Here is an 18,252-nt window from a genome sequence, read left to right on the forward strand (position 1 = left end):
TACTGGAGCCATGTTGGAAAGGATTCAATGACTATGCAGGTCGGAGGAAGGGTCTTATACGTTAAGAGAAGCGGAAGTGGGGGATGGGCAAGTGGACGGAAGTGGGGGATGGGCTGATGTGGGGGATGGGCAAGTGGACGGAAGTGGGGGATGGGATAGGGCGGGACTTACGGCTGTTTTATTATTCATAACCATTATTAAAATAACATAGTTCATTTTTATATCAATTTTATATTAATTTTATATAAATTTTATATTAATTTTATATAAATTTTATATTAATTTTATATTAATTTTATATTAATTTTATATTAATTTTATATTAATTGAGGCGGGACTTCCGGCTGTCACTTTGGAATGTGGGCGTGGTTTTCGTGATTTGATGAAAGGTAGGGTATATTCTTTTTTATGGTGGATGTCATATTTCCACATTCAGTGTTTTCTCATTATCAGTTCGTATGAAATCGTACGAAAAGTTATGCAGAGTAATTTCATACATTTTTGACGTCTTTTTCATCGTATTTTGTCGTATTTTTACGTCTTGCCTCGAGACAAGATATCCTTGCGCATGCGCATCTTACGCACCGTTAAATAACATAGACATTAACATACAATTAACCCTAACCCTAAGATACAAAACAGCAAGCAACCTAGTGAGAGACATCAAGAAGTAATTATTGCTGCGCATGCGCACTGATCTGTTTTTTCGAGGAAAAACGTCAAAAACATACGAAATACTGTGCATAACTTTTCGTACGATTTCATGCGAACTGATAATGAGAATATGTTGCCACATTTACTTAGATCTCTTCCTAGGCTGATCCATGGGAATCAGTGTGTCGATAAGGAGTTTTGGCCTGGATAGTGTATTAATTAACCCTTTCACGCTTCAGAGAAGCAAACTGCATAAACTCCTGTTATTATGGTGGCGGTTCCGCTGATGATTGATCACTTAACCAAGTGCATTTGATTAGTAACACCTGGCTGCTTCCTTCTAATTGATGTAAATGTAAATAATTGCAGAACATGTTGGAAAGGTGATTTTTTATTATATACTGGTGCATAAAACTCTGTAACATTGAAGGAAAAGCCTTATTTTATCCGAATGTTGCTTCTATATGTTGGAGAAAATAGGAAAATCACTGCTGAGATTTTTCTAACACCAATCCAGTATCTTTCCTTAAGTATCTGTCAGATCGACTGCCCTTTGGCTTTGGGGAGATGATATGTGAGCACGAGCGAGACGCTCTGACAATGTGGAGTGATTTATTAGAGGTTAGCTCAGACACAAAGGTCGACCAGGCGGCCCAGCCAATCGTTTCAAGGTGTCAAGCCTTCAGTTTGTCTGTTAAATCGGCCTGTCAACAGACCTGCAGCGCAGCAGGAATCGGTTGAAAGAACCTGCTGCAGATGGAGTATAAACAGCTGCTTTAGATCTTTCTGAATAATCATGGAAATGGGTGTTCTGATGGTGTGATAATTGCACTCTCTTATCTCCATGTATTCATTAGCCTCATCTGTTTTCTCTGCTGCAGATGTGTAACATCCCCTACCTGAGCACACAACTCGACCTGCTTTTGACTTTGAGAGAGCTCCCGATCAGCATGAACGACCTGCAGCCTGTGAGTTCACTTCCTCTTCCGTTTCCAGATTCCTTGACATTTAATTCGGGTGGTGGTTAAAAACTCCAACAGAGACACAGAACACTCCTCTATCATGGAAACATGTTTATTTGCCAGTGTGTGCTGAATCGAGGTGAGAATTATATAGCAGAGGAACAACAGAGACAATTATTTTAAAAAGTATCCCTTAGATAACAGAAATGACTTAGAGTTTGTCAACTTTTATTGTCATTTTGTACAGCTTTCATGGCATTTCCATTTCTTAAAGTTTAGTGATCAAATATAAGCAGTGTGGGAGGATAAAAAAATAAAAAAATGCCACAAAAAGCACATCAATATGGACGTTCAGATTATTAATATATATGGAGCAGTTATGCAGTGTTCTGGTTTGGTGTTGTCAGTTTGATGCAGAGTTTGTGACATGATTTAAATTTTTCTCTCAACAGTTCAGCTGTCTGCTGGCGGTGGGAAAGAAGCTTATACGTTTTTTTTTGGGAGGGGGGGTTATTAGGGGGGCAGAATGAAAGATTAACAAGCAAACACACACATACACACAAACAAACAGGTCAAAAGAGCATTGATTAGTAAATAAATTTAGCCACAAAGCTAAAGTTGCAGAATCCTGATCCAAAAGATGAAAGCAATGATAAAGCTGAAGCTTAAAGTTAACTTCAATCTCTAAATAATTGTTAAAGTAAATTTTGTTACGGTCAAATTGGGTCAAGGGATGAATGGGTCTCTTCTTTCGGCACATATTATCACGAGAAATTGATTAGACGTCGCACTGCAGAAACTGATGTAAAAGAGTCGAATGATACTTAAAATTTGTGTCATGATTTAACTAAGGTCTGACCCAAAATGCAGAAGTCCAAACAGAGAGACACAGATGAAAAGTTCAACGGGTTTTATTGAAGAGGTTTAAGCTCAGCGCAGAGTCTCTCTGAACTCTGCTCAGCCGGAACTGGAAGACGAGGGGAAGACAGACTGTTAGTTCAGGATCAGTGGGGAATTTGCTTCGTTGATCTTTAAGGAGAGGACCTGATTGTTGACTCACGTTTCCAGAGAAGTTAAGGATCCTAGACTCCAATCTGTGTGTTGGTTTTCCAGTGTATGTCTGATTCGGCGGAGGGCGGAACAGGGTTTACCCAGAACTCGGACGGTAGAGATGGCAAAAGTACTCACTTTCCGTACTTGAGTAAAAGTACAGATACTTGTGTTAAAAAAATACTCTTGTAAAAGTGGAAGTACTGATTAAACTTCTTTACTCAAGTAAAAGTAACAAAGTACAGGCTTGTAAATTTACTTAAAGTATAAAAGTAAAAGTAGAAACCACTTTTTTCATGCCGTTGCCTACATTTTAAATGGATGTCTGCCAATAGGACTAGATCTCCGTTGTGTTCATTTTCAATCATCTCGTCGTCCATGCTACTATGCTAACGCCACCGCCACCAAGCTGCAATGATTTGCCGCCAATGAATACCGCCGAATCTGTCGATACATCTTGTAGTGGTGCGTCAAATGCAACGTAGATTCCCATCCAATTAGATTGAATTTGGTATTGATGACGTGAAAAATAATAACGGTAACTCCATTGAAATGATTCAAAACTAAAGTAACGAGCCAATTTTTTAAAATGTAAGGAGTAGAAAGTACAGATATTTGTGTAAAAATGTAAGGAGTAGAAGTAAAAAGTCGCCATAAAAATAAGTAGTAAAGTAAAGTAAAAATATCAGAAAAATCTACTTGAGTACAGTAATGAAGTATTTGTACTTAGTTACCTCCCATCTCTGTCGGACGGTGGCTGATTGCCACTCAGATTTCCTACTGTACTTGAACGGGTCATGGTGAAATGATTGCTCAGAGAGTAATTTCAACGTCCTCAAAGAAGACTGGATCCAAACCTCCTGTTTGAATCCGTCGCTCAGTTTAGGACTCAGTTGATCCCTCCTGGGAGAGAAGGTCCGAAAAGGTCAATTCTGCAGGATGACTTCCTGCCGAGAGGCAAAGACAAAAACGAAAACAAAAGTTAAATCTCAGGGAGACAAGAACTCAGTCTAACTCAGTGAGAACTCAGCTTGGCTAGAGTACCAAAAACTGGCAAACACTCTGGTGTCGAGGTAGTGACAATCAGCAGCACTCCGTTAATGAGGTAAACGTCAGCAGGTGTGTGAGGAGGCGGACTGGAACCAGGCGCCTCCTGCTGGTGAAAGGGAAAACAACACAAAAGACAAACACACAAACTGGAGTCCTGACAATTTGTGTATTTACTGTTATTTGAGCAGGTAAATAAGATGATTTACCAAAGAAATTTATATTTTTGTTCTTCAAACAAGATGATATTTCTTCTTTTCCAATGTTAAATGATCTTACCTACCTGCTGAAATAAAAAAAGTGATTATTTCAAGAAAAAATACATTTAATTACCATTTAATGATGGTTTATTTTAGCAAAAAGAAACAAATGGGAAATATAACACTACTTAAATGACACTACACTCTACCTTTTAATATATGCAGGAAAGTTTATTCTAAGGAAGTGAAAGTGTGGAATATTAACAAGTGATGACTAATATAACTTTTCTGTTTTTGCCACAAGGAAGCTACATCCTTGAAATAGATTTATTATTGCACTTACTGCTGCTTTTCCAAGTTAGAAAGAAAAAAAGAAAATCTCTTCTTTTATGAGGTATTTCCCTCTGGCCTCACCTCACCAGCAGGATCAGTTTGTAAGGACAGAAACGTAGGGCGGGGGGGCTAAGAATGGAGGTCAAGGGATGAAATGACAAACTTGGATGTTTTAAAATCAGATCCTTCCACCTGTAAGGAAATAAATGAAAAGCTTCCTCCCCAGCAAACACACACATTCAGCCAATTTATTATCTTATGCAAACCTTGATTATGACTTTATGAATGCATAAAAGTTTAAAATAGACCATCTGTGGATGAGTTGAAATTATTACACAAAAGCTTTTTCTTCAAACTTTAACATTAAAGTTTGAAGTTGTCATTTAAATACATATTCTGTTCCGTTGGCTGGTTAATAGTCTTAATAGAAAGGTTCGCACTTCAAGACACTTCACTTCAAAACAGAAGAGATGGATCTTAATTAAATCAAGTTCAATTGCTCTGTAGGTTGCATAAAAGTGCTTTAAAAAGCCACTCTGTTTTAACCATAGCAGACACGGAAACTTTCCGCTAACTCCTGCTCTTTTTTCAGTTTTTTAAAACCCCTTAAGCCCAGAGGGTCTTAGGAGCAAATTCCGCCTGATTTTAGGTATGTGAATTAAAGCAAGTACAGCTTCCAAACTATAAATTGGAAATACAATTATTTGTATTTGTATGACTGAAAGGCATTGAAGAATATTTTTCAGGTGGAACCAATGTTTTAAAGGTCACCATGTCTGATTTACAGATGATTAATCAAAGAAAAAATGAAAAATATTTAGCCTTGACTATTACTCAAGCTAATTTGGACTAAATAAGTTGAAACATGTTTGTTCCACAAATGTTTTAGTGGGCAGTGTGCTTAGAATGTGATTTTGGCACAAAGCCAAAGTGCAAAAGTGTATTTTTCCAATCATAAAAGGGAATCTGGCATGAAAAATATGCTGATTTACATAATTGGAGACCTTCTGCATAAGACAAAGCCTTTGCTCCTAAGATTTAGCCATTTTTTCAATCATAATTTACCAATAATATCGCCACACAGGATAAAAAATAAGAATAACAGTGGAAGCTTATGTAACGCATGCTGGTTACAGCCAATAGGGGTGTGGCTAAAAATGAGGCTGTGGCTAAAAATATATACCTGTTGTTGCATTACTCCTGCAGAGTCACATACGACAGGTGGAATTTTAAATTTAATTTTGTTTGTTTGCACAGCTATAAAACCAAAGGTATTTGTTAAATAATAATTTTGAAACATGGTTTTGTCATGATCTCTCCTGATAGCTTCAATTTAATTGTTAATTTCACTCACCTGCCTAGTTCTGCCAGGTTCCTAATTTTCCACCTGCGTCTGTGCTTTATAACCCGAGCGATCGGGCTGAACCGATTAAATAAGGTTCATATTCTGGTTCCTGGCGGCCAGTAGAGTGAGAGGGTTTTGTTGTCTGTCTTGTCTTCTGATCTTGTCTTGGTCCTTCTCTGCGGAGCCCTCAGGGTTTTTTGCTCGGAAAGCAGAGAAAGTCAGTTTTATTCCCGTAAGCCTGGGTCCAAGGAGGAGACCAGTTTAAAGTCCTGCATAAATCCTGGAACAATGTCTTGTCTCTTCTCCCAACCATTAAGCCTGCCCGTCTGCATCTGTGCGTGTCTTTCGGGGCATGCCTCTGGATCTGTCTGACTCTATGCCTGCCTAAATGCTCTGAGGAATCCAGAAACCAAGGATCTATCTGTTCCTCTGCGGATCGGAACCCCTGGTCGGACTACTGACCCCTGGATCTTAGAACTGTTCCTGCCTGTTCTGTCTTCCCCTGACCTGGATCGGCTGCATGCATGTTATCAGAGACTGCAGCATCAGGGACACTTTGAGTTGCTCAGGCCGCATGTCATTGGCGGCGCATCGGTGATCCGGCCTATAATTGAGAGGATGGACTGAACTTTTAAACCAGAGAGTATCAGTTATTGGGCGGTGCCCCAAGCCCCTTTTACCCGCTATCACTGCAGGTCCACAGCAGCCTGTTTCTGTTCTGTTTTAATTGAAAGGCATGTGGATGAAACACCATGTGACTGTGTTTTGGCCATTTCTATGAATGGATAAACATGAACAGGTGCCAGTTGGGATCTGTACTGGGCCTGCCGCTCTTAAGGGGTTTGATTGGTTCAGGCTGAGTCAAATGAAAAAAGTTACTTTCAAAGAATATATTTCTTTATAATCTTTAAATGTTAAAAGAATCTCTTCTAGTCTCGTTCAATTTGAGTACCCAGACTTTCCAAGTGTATCATTAGTCAGATTATTTTTTAACATTCTCCTGGTGGATCGTTGTTATTGGCGTTGGACTCCGCAGGCTGTGAAGATATTGCATTCACACTGAAAGCCCCTCCCAGCTCCCTCAGGTTTTATTTTGTATTTGATTCTCAAAAAGCTTGGTTTGTTTCTGCACCGCCGATCCAGCTCTAATCTCCTGTCTGCTAACTGTCTGAAAATGAAGAGAAACAGCAGATAAGAACGATGGCTGTGTGATCCATTGACGGCGATACTAATTTTTCTTTGTCTCACACAAAGAGACAAACATATTGCGTGCCGGGAAAGATGACTCCAGAAGAAAGATTAGCAATTTCATTATGTTTCAATTTTCTCTTGGCTCCTTGTTTCTGTTGTTGTTTTCTTTCTCCTTCCTCAAATTTATTTAAGAAAGGTCACTCAATCTTAACTACCGGATTTGCATGCATGCGCTTGGGGATAAAAGAAAAAACAAACAAAAAAAACATAAAAAATCCTGATCCTTCATCTTTGTACATTGTGTTCAACATTTAGTGTCCTATTAGCCACCCTAAATCCCTGAATTCTGGCTTTAATACAGCCTGAACACTAAGATGATTTACATGCTGCCTGTCAGAGAGGAAACACATTCCCTAGACGGGGGGTCATCCTCACCTGGGATGATCTTTTTTTTGTTTTTGTTTCCAGGATGACAGGTTTTACTTGTAGACGTCGGCTCCTTCTTTAAACTGTTTGATGTGCCCAGTTTGATGCCATATGCTGAAGAAAACGTCAAAGTTACGCAGCTTGAGCTGGTAGTGCAGCGACAGTGAGGCGTCCCCTAAAGCTGCGATGCGCTGCATGGCATGAGCAAATGCAATGATTTCAGACATTGCATTCAGTCATAGAGAGACAAAAGCTTGAGCATCTTTGTTTTTTTTCAGGGTTTGTTTGTCTTTTTTTTTGGTTTGACTGAATGTCCTGCTTGGGAAAATCTAAGGATTTAAATTAAACATTTCACTAGAGTCTAAGAGGTGGATGCTGTGTTCCAGATCGATCTTTGTGGCAGACAGTGGTTATCAAATGATTTAAAAAAAAAGTTTTCACACCCACTCTGTCCAGTCTTTGAAACAGTTAAAACAAAAAAGTTAACTGCGGTAAACCATACTGAAAACAATTGCCTTTAAATAACAAAGCTTCCATTATTGACATTAATACAGAATGAAGACCAAAATCGCATTGTTTAAGCATAGCTACGGTGGCCCTGAAGTGCAAACTGCAACTACAAATCTAAAAGCGCAATTACATTAAGGAAATCGCAACTACATAAAGCAAAGCGCAACTACATTAAGGAAAACACAATTACATTAACCTACCGGAAAAGGTAGGTACCAGTGGGAAACATGAGACATCGCTGATTGGACGACGGCGCTGTTTGACCCTTGAACCGGAATTCATTCTGCCTGCTGCGGCTTTTGAAAACATGGATATTGTCGGCGCCCCAAACATAGCTGCCGTTATCCAGGAATATTTTGAATCAGGACATACGTACGAGGTGATACCGGATATGCTCAAGACTAATCACCAAATTTCAGTTAGTTTGCGTACACTGAAGACACACTTAAAAGAAGCTGGACTGTTCAGACAACGCAACTTCCGGTTCCAGGGTCAAACGGCGCCGTCATCCAATCAGCGATGTCTCATGTTTCCCACTGGTACCTACCTTTTCCGGTAGGTTAATGTAATTGTGTTTTTCTTAATGTAGTTGCACTCTACTTTATGTAGTTTTGTTTTTCTTAATGTAGTAGCTCTTTGCTTTATGTAGTTTTGTTCTTCTTAATGTAGTTGCGCTTTGCTTTATGTAGTTTTGTTTTTCTTAATTTAGTTGCGATTTCCTTAATGTAATTGCGCTTTTAGATTTGTAGCTGCATTCTGCACTTCAGGGCCACCGTACATAGCCCACATAGAAAAACAAGATCTGCCTAAGGTAATTATTTTTAGATTAACTGCTTATTTTATTGTCTAACAGAATTAAACACATAAAATATTTTTTTTTTATTTCCTCTCAGAAATTATAATTTATTCAGTTATCCTCTATTATGCCTGCAATTACCATAAGTTCCCACTCCCAGACACACATTACTCATAGAATAAAAATCATTCTACTCAATTAATTTAAGCTGATTCTATTTATTGCAGTTGATAAATAACTAAACATTTAGAAAATTAAATAAATTGTATAAAACAAAGTGATTTATGTATATGGAATGAAAAAAAGAATATTTTTTTATGCATATTTTAAAAAATGCAATCCAGAATCAAAACTTTTAAAAAAGATTTGAAAAAAATTTGTTGTTTGCCTTGATTTGACTTTTTCGAATTATTTCATTTTAAATACATTTTTTATAATTTACATTTTAAATAATATTTTTTCAAAGTTCGCTTTTTTCTCTGTTCTTTTTATTAAGATTTGATGTTTTCAGATTTGATTTTTTTTCCCATTCTTTTCTTTTTCAAATTAAAGTTTAGTCAGATCAGATGACAGCTCATATTCTCTTTGTTGTTCTCTTTGTTGCTAACATCCTTGCAGACCATTATAAATGTGTCTGACAAAATAATTTGTGATTTGTAAAACTAATAAGAGAAATTTGGGGGCAAAAAAAGAAAAAGATAAAATCAGAGAAAACAGTGAAGTTACAATTATAAATAATAAATCTATTAAGATTTTATCGACAAAACATGTACCTTGTTTACAAAAACCGTGAAACAAACCAAATATCTATAGGCTAATAGTACTAATTTTATAATTAATTTGTAATTAAAGTTTTTGGGGTTAATCTAAATGTAATTTAATTTGACATTAATATACATTTATATGTAAATACTACAAACTGACTTATAGGAATCTTATTTACTTCTCTTGAAGAAGAAATCACAAGAAATGTATTTATATAATCTGTCTATAAAGTAATAGAAGCACATTTCTGCTCTCATAGTTTTCTTTTCTTTCAGTTTTACAGATGTTCTTGTGCAGAGCCAAATTAAATGATGTAGATGGATATCTGCTTCCTTCTCAGTTTAATTGAGGCTGTCCCAATTGGAGGCTTATGGAGGTTATTCCTAAAATAGGAACATATGGCTGGATTGTTGTTGCTGGCTGGCATGGGCCTTATTTAGTGGGGAGAGAAAAAAAAAAAGGTTTTTCAAGTGCCGTAATTCCCAAAGCAATAACTTCCTTTTTCTATTGGCAAAATCTAAAATCCCACTTTTGATTTCTATCCATATTCAACAGGATCTGTTCAGAGATGGTTAAACATGGACTTTTCTGCGACATTCTACAGGGATGTTTGTACTTGATAAAAATGCGAAGCAAACAATAATCCTGCCCAAAATCAGGAAATGAATCAGTTACTTTATGGTTTCAAATGAGGTGCTGTGATAGAGCTATTTAAAACTGGGGTTTAAAATTGTTTGAATGAATTACGTTGAGTGTTTCTGTATAGAGTCCAACAAGCCTCTTCTGCGAACAAATGAAGCTTGAATTACAAACAAATGACTCTGGTTTGTGTTCCTCCTGTTTCTCTTTCAGCTGATTAACCAGAAGATCAGGATGTGCCAACAGCTGTACAACTGCAGGTCATTTGTCTCCGTGCTGGAGTACCTCCTCGCTATCGGCAATTACCTGAATGAGAACGCTGGAAAGGAAAAGGCCAAGGGATTCCGCCTCTCGTCTTTAACCAAAGTACGATTCCTACACCCTCGTCTGACCTTTGATTGAGTTTAGCCTCAGCCTAGCTCTGCTCGTTGACATACACCACATGGTCCCAGGGCATCTTTCTGTTTTCTCTGGGTCAGGTAGGTTCAGTTGGGTCGTTGATAGTGTCACTGCCTGGATCACCTGGAGAAATCAAACTTAGCATAAAAAGGACATGACTGGCTTGGTGCTTCAGAAATGGAGGTTGATCTTGGCATCAAACTAAAAGCAAGGTTTAGGTTGGGCTTAAAGGTGATATCTAAAACGTTTTCATCAAATTGGTTAATAAAAACATAAAACAAAATCTGCAGAGCATCTATATTAATTCAGATTTAGTGTTAATTCTACTGATAATAATCAACTATATAAACATATTTCTAATACATTTTCAGTCAAAAATAGATTAAAATAAAAATTTTCTCTGAACTGTTATCTTAAAGGTTTAGAGCACAATCTTTTATGTCCGGGTGGATCATCTAAATAAGTGGTCCTCCTAATTGTCAATCATTCTGGTGATTTCATATCTGGCGTGTTTCTGTGGTGAGCTCCGACAGCCACTGAAGGTCACATTTCTCACAGCGGTTCTTTGAAAATGGTGGAGAGATGTCTATATCTACAGTTGATTTATTAAAAATGCTTCTCAGTAAAAGTCAACAGCAATAACTCCAATAACAAACGATAATTTTTTTCAAAATGTATTTATTAAAAATGAATAACAATTCCTGTAATGAATGAAAAGCACAATGAAAGAAATAATGTTTCATCTAAACATTTACAAATGAGCTAATTAACAAAAAATAACTCAAAATGTACCAAAAACAAACAAACATATCAATAGACTATCTTTACTTTCGGAGTCCAGGTGGCTTTTCAGATCCCTTGCACCTCCATTGGACACCGAGACATATGTGCCTGCTTTGCACACTGTGCACAAGCCCTCCCATTTGTCTCGACCCGGTCTGAAAGCGGGGAAACTCTTTTGTAAATCGTCGGTAAACATACATTTGCACTTTTGCATGTTGTTGGCGTACTGACAGCCACGCAATCTATATCCTGATTAAGAACAGGGCTGCCCGCACTGACGCGGCTCAGGGATTACGTCACACGCAGCGTCGTGCGCAGTGCCGTAGTGCCTGTCAATTTAATGGTCCAATTAAGGTAATTTAAAAAATCAGGACATTTCCTCACTTTCTAAAACAAACCCGGGACGCCCGGGACAGGACGTGAAATACGGATATGTCCCGGGAAATACGGACGTTTGGTCACCCTATCATAAGATAAAAAGTGTCTACGAAGTGTATGAGAAGAAAAGAAAGGTCTCAGAAGAGACAGATATATCCCATAATGCTTTGCGCGGAGAGCTCTCCTCGCAAAGCATTATGGGATTTCCTGTCATAGTGACCCGCTGTCGCCATAGCCTGTCACTACCCGACAGCGGTGGCTAATAACAAAGATGGCGCAGGCACCGCACAGTGGAGGAGCGAAAAGCAGTGATCATCTGTCTGAATGGTCAGATAACTGAGTTCGCTATAAAGTCCACTATATATACCCCGCTCTATATAATTATTGATGGAATTAGGGGTTAGGATGGACATTCTGGCACAGTAAGCTTATATGAGCTATGAGAACAACAACCTTTAAGCAGAGCGTGCACGAGGAGAAAATGGCTCGTGCACGCTCTAATACATGCATCTTTTTAAGGGGAGAGGGCAGGTTTTAAAAAATTCGCGAAAAACCTTACCTTTAAATGTTTTGGTTGGCTAGCATTAGCATTACTGGACCTGTCGTCACTAGGTAATCTGTACCATCAGCTCATTAGTGCATGCTGCACTTTCCTTCAAGGCAAGGTAAGGCAAGGCAAATTTATTTGTATAGCACAATTCAGTACAAAGACAATGCAAAGTGCTTTACATGATTAAAACACAGGAAGATAAAACAGAATCAAAGCAAATGAAAAAAATAAATAAATAAAAAATACAGAAACAAAAAAGAATATTAAAAACAGTTGGACTAAAGAAAATATGTTTTAGTTGAGCTGTTTAACTAGAACAGTCGAAGGCAATCCTAAACAAATGTGTTTTTAGTCTTGATTTAAAGGAACCCAGGCTTTCCGCACTTTTACATTTTTTTGGAAGTTTGGTCCAGATAAGTGGAGCATTGGAACTAAAAGCTGCTTCTCCATGTTTTCCATGTCTTCAGGTCGACATTTAACAATGTAACAGCAGTAACAAAAATACTTATTTCTATCATTAAATTTAAAAAATATACTAACCTCCTAGTATAAAAAACTATAATAACTTTGCTGAGAAAATGGATGCGTTTACATTCTTCCCGTTATTTTGCTTTTCTGACGCCATCATCAGACATTCTAATATGATCGAACTGTGTTTATTATAGTATTTTAGTATTGTTGGTCTTTATACTATGCACTATTTATTATACAGGAGCAATAAAATGCAACAATAACCCCAGAAAGTACCCGTTATATACAAATGCAAACCCAGAAACTGTGCAACCTTTCGGGAAAGATCTGTTACAGATGAGCCATTGTTCCTTTTAAATGCCTTTTTGGTCTCGAATACATTATTGTAAACTGAAAAGTTACACAAGTTGCTGCTTCTGGTGTAATAGAGACAGGACTGGTGATAGCAATGCAGGCTTATGCTAGTACCCTTCCATTATTGACATGAATACATAAGGAATACTAAAATTGCGTCTTTTAAACGAGCCCAAACACAAAAACTAGATCAGCCTAAATTCAATGGATTTTCCAGGGTTTTATTGAAGCCAAACATCAACACACACATTTTAACATATTTAACATAAAATTCATATTACCAGATAATGACTCCTGTAATATATACAAATTTTTCAGGCAATAGCAATATTTCTTTTTATTACTTTATTTCTTCTCTGAACGTAGCTCTTGCTACCATTTGGAGTGACTCCCACTGCTGTTGCAGTTTGAGGGTCAGTGTTCTGGGCGATCAGGTAAAGCCTGCTCAGCTCTCTTTTAATAAAGCAGAGACTTTGTTCTCCCTCAGAGGTGTTTCCAGCTCTAATTGAGAAGAGTAAACTGTTGCTCCTAAAGACAGACTATTCAAATTAACGACCAGCAGCTTTTAAGAAAATGCATTGAGGTTATATCAGGCGTTGTTTTTTTGCTGGTGAGCATCAATACTTGGTACAGATCTTGCGTATGTAGTCCTTAGAGACTTAAGCTGGTAAACAACCTAACCTAGAAAGAAAGAAATGACAGAGTCTTTTAAAGGATAAGAGAGATCCTCTATGAATTTCAATTATGTGCCTAGACAAACTCTAACATCAGAGTTTTATCATCATTACTTTCTCTATCACAGGTATTACCTTGAATACTAATCATGAAAAATTTCTCTCACCTTTTTTATTACATAGTTCTGATCAAATTTGGTATTTGTTTATCACGATTATGACACAATAGCTGCTTTGTTTTGATCTGTTTTTGTTCAGAACATTCTACACTTACAAAGGGTAGTGTAAAGCTTTTAAAAAAATTATATTTTAGCACAAAGGTATTACCTCACTTTAAGTAAAAAAATATTTAATTTAAGTACATTTATTTAGACACAATGTCCCACATTTCTTTTTTCCCCTTCTTTGTGTAAAATCAGCAATGGCCCAGTTATTGGCAATCCTGCTGCCAGTGGTTCATATAACCCCCCTTTTAAGAGCAGGAAATTATTTAGCCTCGTAGAATAACATGAAATTACTCAGTAACGAAGTATTTGTACTTTGTTACTTGATACCTCTGTGTAGGACACTGGGAAAAATGGATAAACCAACCCCAGCAAATCTGGGATGTCAGCTGACGTGGTTTTAGATGGTCTCAAAACTATTTTCCACACGGGTAAACTTTTGATGTTGAGACAGAAAAAGCCTTTTCTTTCCATGTTAGATCTCAAAATATATGTAATGGTCTAATGGTTACTACCTTTATCCCAAAGCTGCACCTTTTTCTAATCTCCGATTATTGTCTTCATTGTTGTGCAAAATGAAAAAGACAAACTTTAATCTTTTTTTGGCCTTTGGAGGTCACTTTGCACACAGTAGTTCCATTTGTTTTTAACTTTTACATTTTCTTTTTAAAGGCATACTATGCAACATTTTTCAGTTAATTGATGTGTTCCATAACGTTTTGGATGATTAAATGAGTCATTTCAGGTGGAACAAAGGTTTTCTCTGCCGCCCTGGTGGTCTGTAGGGGAACTACCGTACTTGCAATTGCAGGAGCCCTCGGCCCGCACCCACAGGCTCAGAAGTCTCATGCGTCGCGAGAGTCGGTCTTGCTTTACGGCGAGAACTGCTACACGCCCCCAGTGAAAGACATGCTCGTTGCTAGCGCAGTGGCGATATTTGTGCAGTTATCGTGGTTAGTTAACATGCTAAATTTTCAAACTCGAAAATTGGAACAAAATAGTCACTTACCGCAGTAGACATTGTGATTCGTTGCGTTCGCCTGTCTGCTAAGCTCAAAACAACCGCGCCTGGCTTGACGGAGAAACCAGGAGAACAGCTGAGCATATTTACAACAGTGCACTTTTACTTTCGCCCTCTGGGGGGAGCCTCGCTGGAAAATCAACACCGGTTGCATAGTGTACCTTTAACTTGATATGCAGAATTTTAGATGAGCAGGTATTCTCCTGTAGCCATGCCCTGCTTATTTTGTTATTATTAAAGTACAAGCTATTTAATTGTGATCAAATTAGATTGAAGCTTGAATAAAGCATTCTTATTTACATCATATAGATATGAAATTGTGAGTGTGAGTCAAGAAGTATTTCCCCAAGGGTTATATTAATGAAAAAGTCCGGTCATATTCAGAATTCAAACTTCTTTAAGTACTTTAAATATAAAATTATTACATACTGTTCAATAAATGATATGTTTGTCAAAGAGCACTACTGCCACCTAATGGTTTGTGATGTCACTGTGCGGTATCGGCTGTTGATCAAGTCCCAGTGCTGTATCTGGTGTTTGTCACAATGCACTATTATCCAAGTCATCTTGAAAACATTTTTCTTCCAAACGTTGGCTACATATTACGGGTTTTTTTCTCTGGTTAGAAGTTCGATGGCAAATCCTCCCTCTTCAAATGATCCATTGATTATTCCTTGCTGACCAGCCTTTTTCCTTTAAAACCATGTGTTTCCTAATGTTGAATTCTTCTCTACTAAGAAAAATTCAAACTGAAGTTAGAATTTCTCTTAATTATTTCTGTCTTAGCTCATGCAATAAAAAAATAATTTATTTTTTAGGGTTACTACATATCTAAACTACAGGTGCAAAAACTGTGTCCTCTATTTAGGCAGCTTGCTTTATTCCTCTAACTGTCTGCTAGAGTCTGGTGTTTTAATTTCAGAATGAATCTTAAGGTTTAAAGTTAAGGTTTAACTACAGAACATTCTTAGAACAGTTTTTTGATGCTAAAATTAACAGGACATCTACAAAAAAAGGATTTTACATTGATTGTTATGTAAAAACTAACAACAAACATTGAGGATGGGATATTTTTACACTTTGATGGATATTGCATATGCACTATATGTCTCTGTGAAAAGATTTTAATTAATAATAAAACAACTTTTTACTTATCTGTGGTGTTAAAACACATTTTCACCAATTGAATATTTGCTTTTAAGCTGTGTTTGTAAATTCAGTAGGATATGTGTTTTTTGTTCAATGTTCTGCAAATTCAAATAAGAAACTAAAGGGACAAGTTTAACAGTAATAACTAAACATTCTGTCAGCCTGACTATTTTCCCAATCTTTGGTTTTGCTTTTTCTCTTTCACCAGCTTTCTCAGCTGCGTGGGAAGGACAGGAATTTCACCTTGCTCCATGCCCTTCTAGAGCAGATCATGTTGCAGGAACCAGGCTTGGCCACTTTTACCCAGGACATGGCGGAATTTGAAACTGTCCCTGGAGGTATTTGCTCGTCAAGATTTGATCAAAACAGCAAAAAATACAAAACAACAACCAAAAAAATTTAATAAATCATTGTGCTGCTTTTTGGTTATGGGCTGTTAAATTGTATCCACCTTTATATTCAGTATCACTGATGTTTTTTTCTTTCTCCATCTTCTTTGGAAAGCTTCCATCAAAGGCTTGACGGCAGAAGTAGACGGTGAGTAGATGGCTTTTTTACTACTTGTCCAGAAACTATTGCTCAGTATGCTTACAGCAGGGGTGCCCAACCTTTTTTAAACCAAGATCTACTTTTGAAGTTGATGGCATGCCGATATCTATCAAGCCAAACACAAAGGATGGGCAGTATTTGTTTTTCCTTTGCACAGGTGGAGAATAAACAGTAAGTCCAACAAACGAGGAAATTATCAATTGTTTCAAAAAATAGGTTGCAAAAACAGAACTTAATCTTATAAGAACTTCACACCATATCTCTCTCACACTCACTCACTCACTCACTCACTCACTCACTCACTCACTCACTCACTCACTCACTCACTCACTCACTCACTCACTCACTCACTCACTCACTCACTCACTAAAAACTACAGAAAAGAGCAGTCAAGATCTCCAGACTACGGAAGAGGATTAGGGCCACTGGAAAAAAAAAAAAGTTAACTGATTTTTTATTTTATTTTATTTCAGTATAGTATAGGAAAAAAGTCAGAATTCTGACTTTTTTCTCAGAATTCTGCTTTAAATCTCAGAATTCTGACTTTTTTCTCAGAATTCTGAGATTAAAGTCAGAATTCTGACTTTAATCTCAGAATTCTGACTTTTTTCCCATGTTAAACTGAAATAAAATTTAAAAATCAGTTTACTTTTTTTTTTCAGTGGCCCTAATCCTCTTCCGTACCAGACAAAGGCTGTGCAGTCAAAAAATCAAAATAAACCAATTCATACACACACACAGTCCAGTAGAGATTAGGGATGCACGATATTGGGATTTTGGCCGATATCCGATATGCCGATATTTTAAAACTCATGTAGCCGATAACCGATATCGATACCGATGTTAAAGCTGGACAAAAATAAGTAGTCATTGAAAATAGCAGTTTTGTTATCCATTTCTGACACTTTGAAAAATAATATACTCCAATATATTCTCATATGCTGATATCAAATTGATTTTTAAAAACGCGGTATCGATCTATTTTACTTTCAAAATCTATTGAAATTTCATCGCTCTGTTACAAACTCTCGTGATATTTTGCAAATTCTGGTGAGATTTTGTTAGATCGATACCGCGTCAATATATCAACATATAAAAATATGGCAACATTTCGTGAATTTTCGGGGGATTTCGTAGCATAACGATGACATATAGCAATATTTCATTAGTAAAAGAGATTGATATGGTGTTTTTAAATGGCAATATATCAGCATATGAAGATATTGGAATATTTTAATGTATCAATATTTTTTCCCCCGTCTTTAGGAGTTTTTAAGTCTGTAAAAAAGAAGTTTTTGAGGAAGAAGAAGAAGTAGTATTTTTTTTTTTTTTTAGACTTTACAAAGTCAGAAGCTGATCAAATATCGGGTTAAATATCGGTGGGGTGGCCGATGTCCGATATTCAGTTTTAAGGCCGATACCGATAGGGGGCCGATTATATCCTGCATCCCTAGTAGAGATGAAAAAAAAAAACATTAGAACTGTAAATTTACAGTCATACGTTTATATCACTGTTTTTATAAAAAAAACAAAAAAAAAACCAAACTGTTTTCTCACCCCTCGTGGGGTGGTATGTGTCATCCTCGAGCTCGGGTCCTCTACCAGAGGCCTGGGAATATATACATATATATATATATATATATATATATATATATATATATATATATATATATATATATTTTTTTTTTTTTTTTATTTTTTTTTTTTTTTATTTTTTTTTTTTAACTACTTTTCAAGGCTGCACTTTTAAAAAAGATGAAATTGTCAAGAGAGCTGTTCCAA

General features: G+C 36.9%; 1 protein-coding gene across 1 annotated transcript in view; it reads left to right on the top strand.

The window, feature by feature from the left end:
- Positions 1 to 1,489: 1,489 nt before the first annotated feature.
- The window catches only part of LOC119777206 (formin-like protein 13), a 35,570-nt gene continuing 18,807 nt past the window's right edge, over positions 1,490 to 18,252 (top strand). The window contains exons 1-4 of the mRNA XM_038276012.1: positions 1,490 to 1,622; positions 10,132 to 10,284; positions 16,130 to 16,259; positions 16,426 to 16,458. Coding sequence (XP_038131940.1) covers positions 1,536 to 1,622; positions 10,132 to 10,284; positions 16,130 to 16,259; positions 16,426 to 16,458 — 403 coding nt within the window. The 5' untranslated portion in view covers positions 1,490 to 1,535. The remainder of the gene's footprint in view (positions 1,623 to 10,131; positions 10,285 to 16,129; positions 16,260 to 16,425; positions 16,459 to 18,252) is intronic.

This window comes from Cyprinodon tularosa, unplaced genomic scaffold, assembly GCF_016077235.1.
Source record: "Cyprinodon tularosa strain WSP-4 unplaced genomic scaffold, ASM1607723v1 ctg99, whole genome shotgun sequence".
Lineage (NCBI taxonomy): Eukaryota > Metazoa > Chordata > Actinopteri > Cyprinodontiformes > Cyprinodontidae > Cyprinodon > Cyprinodon tularosa.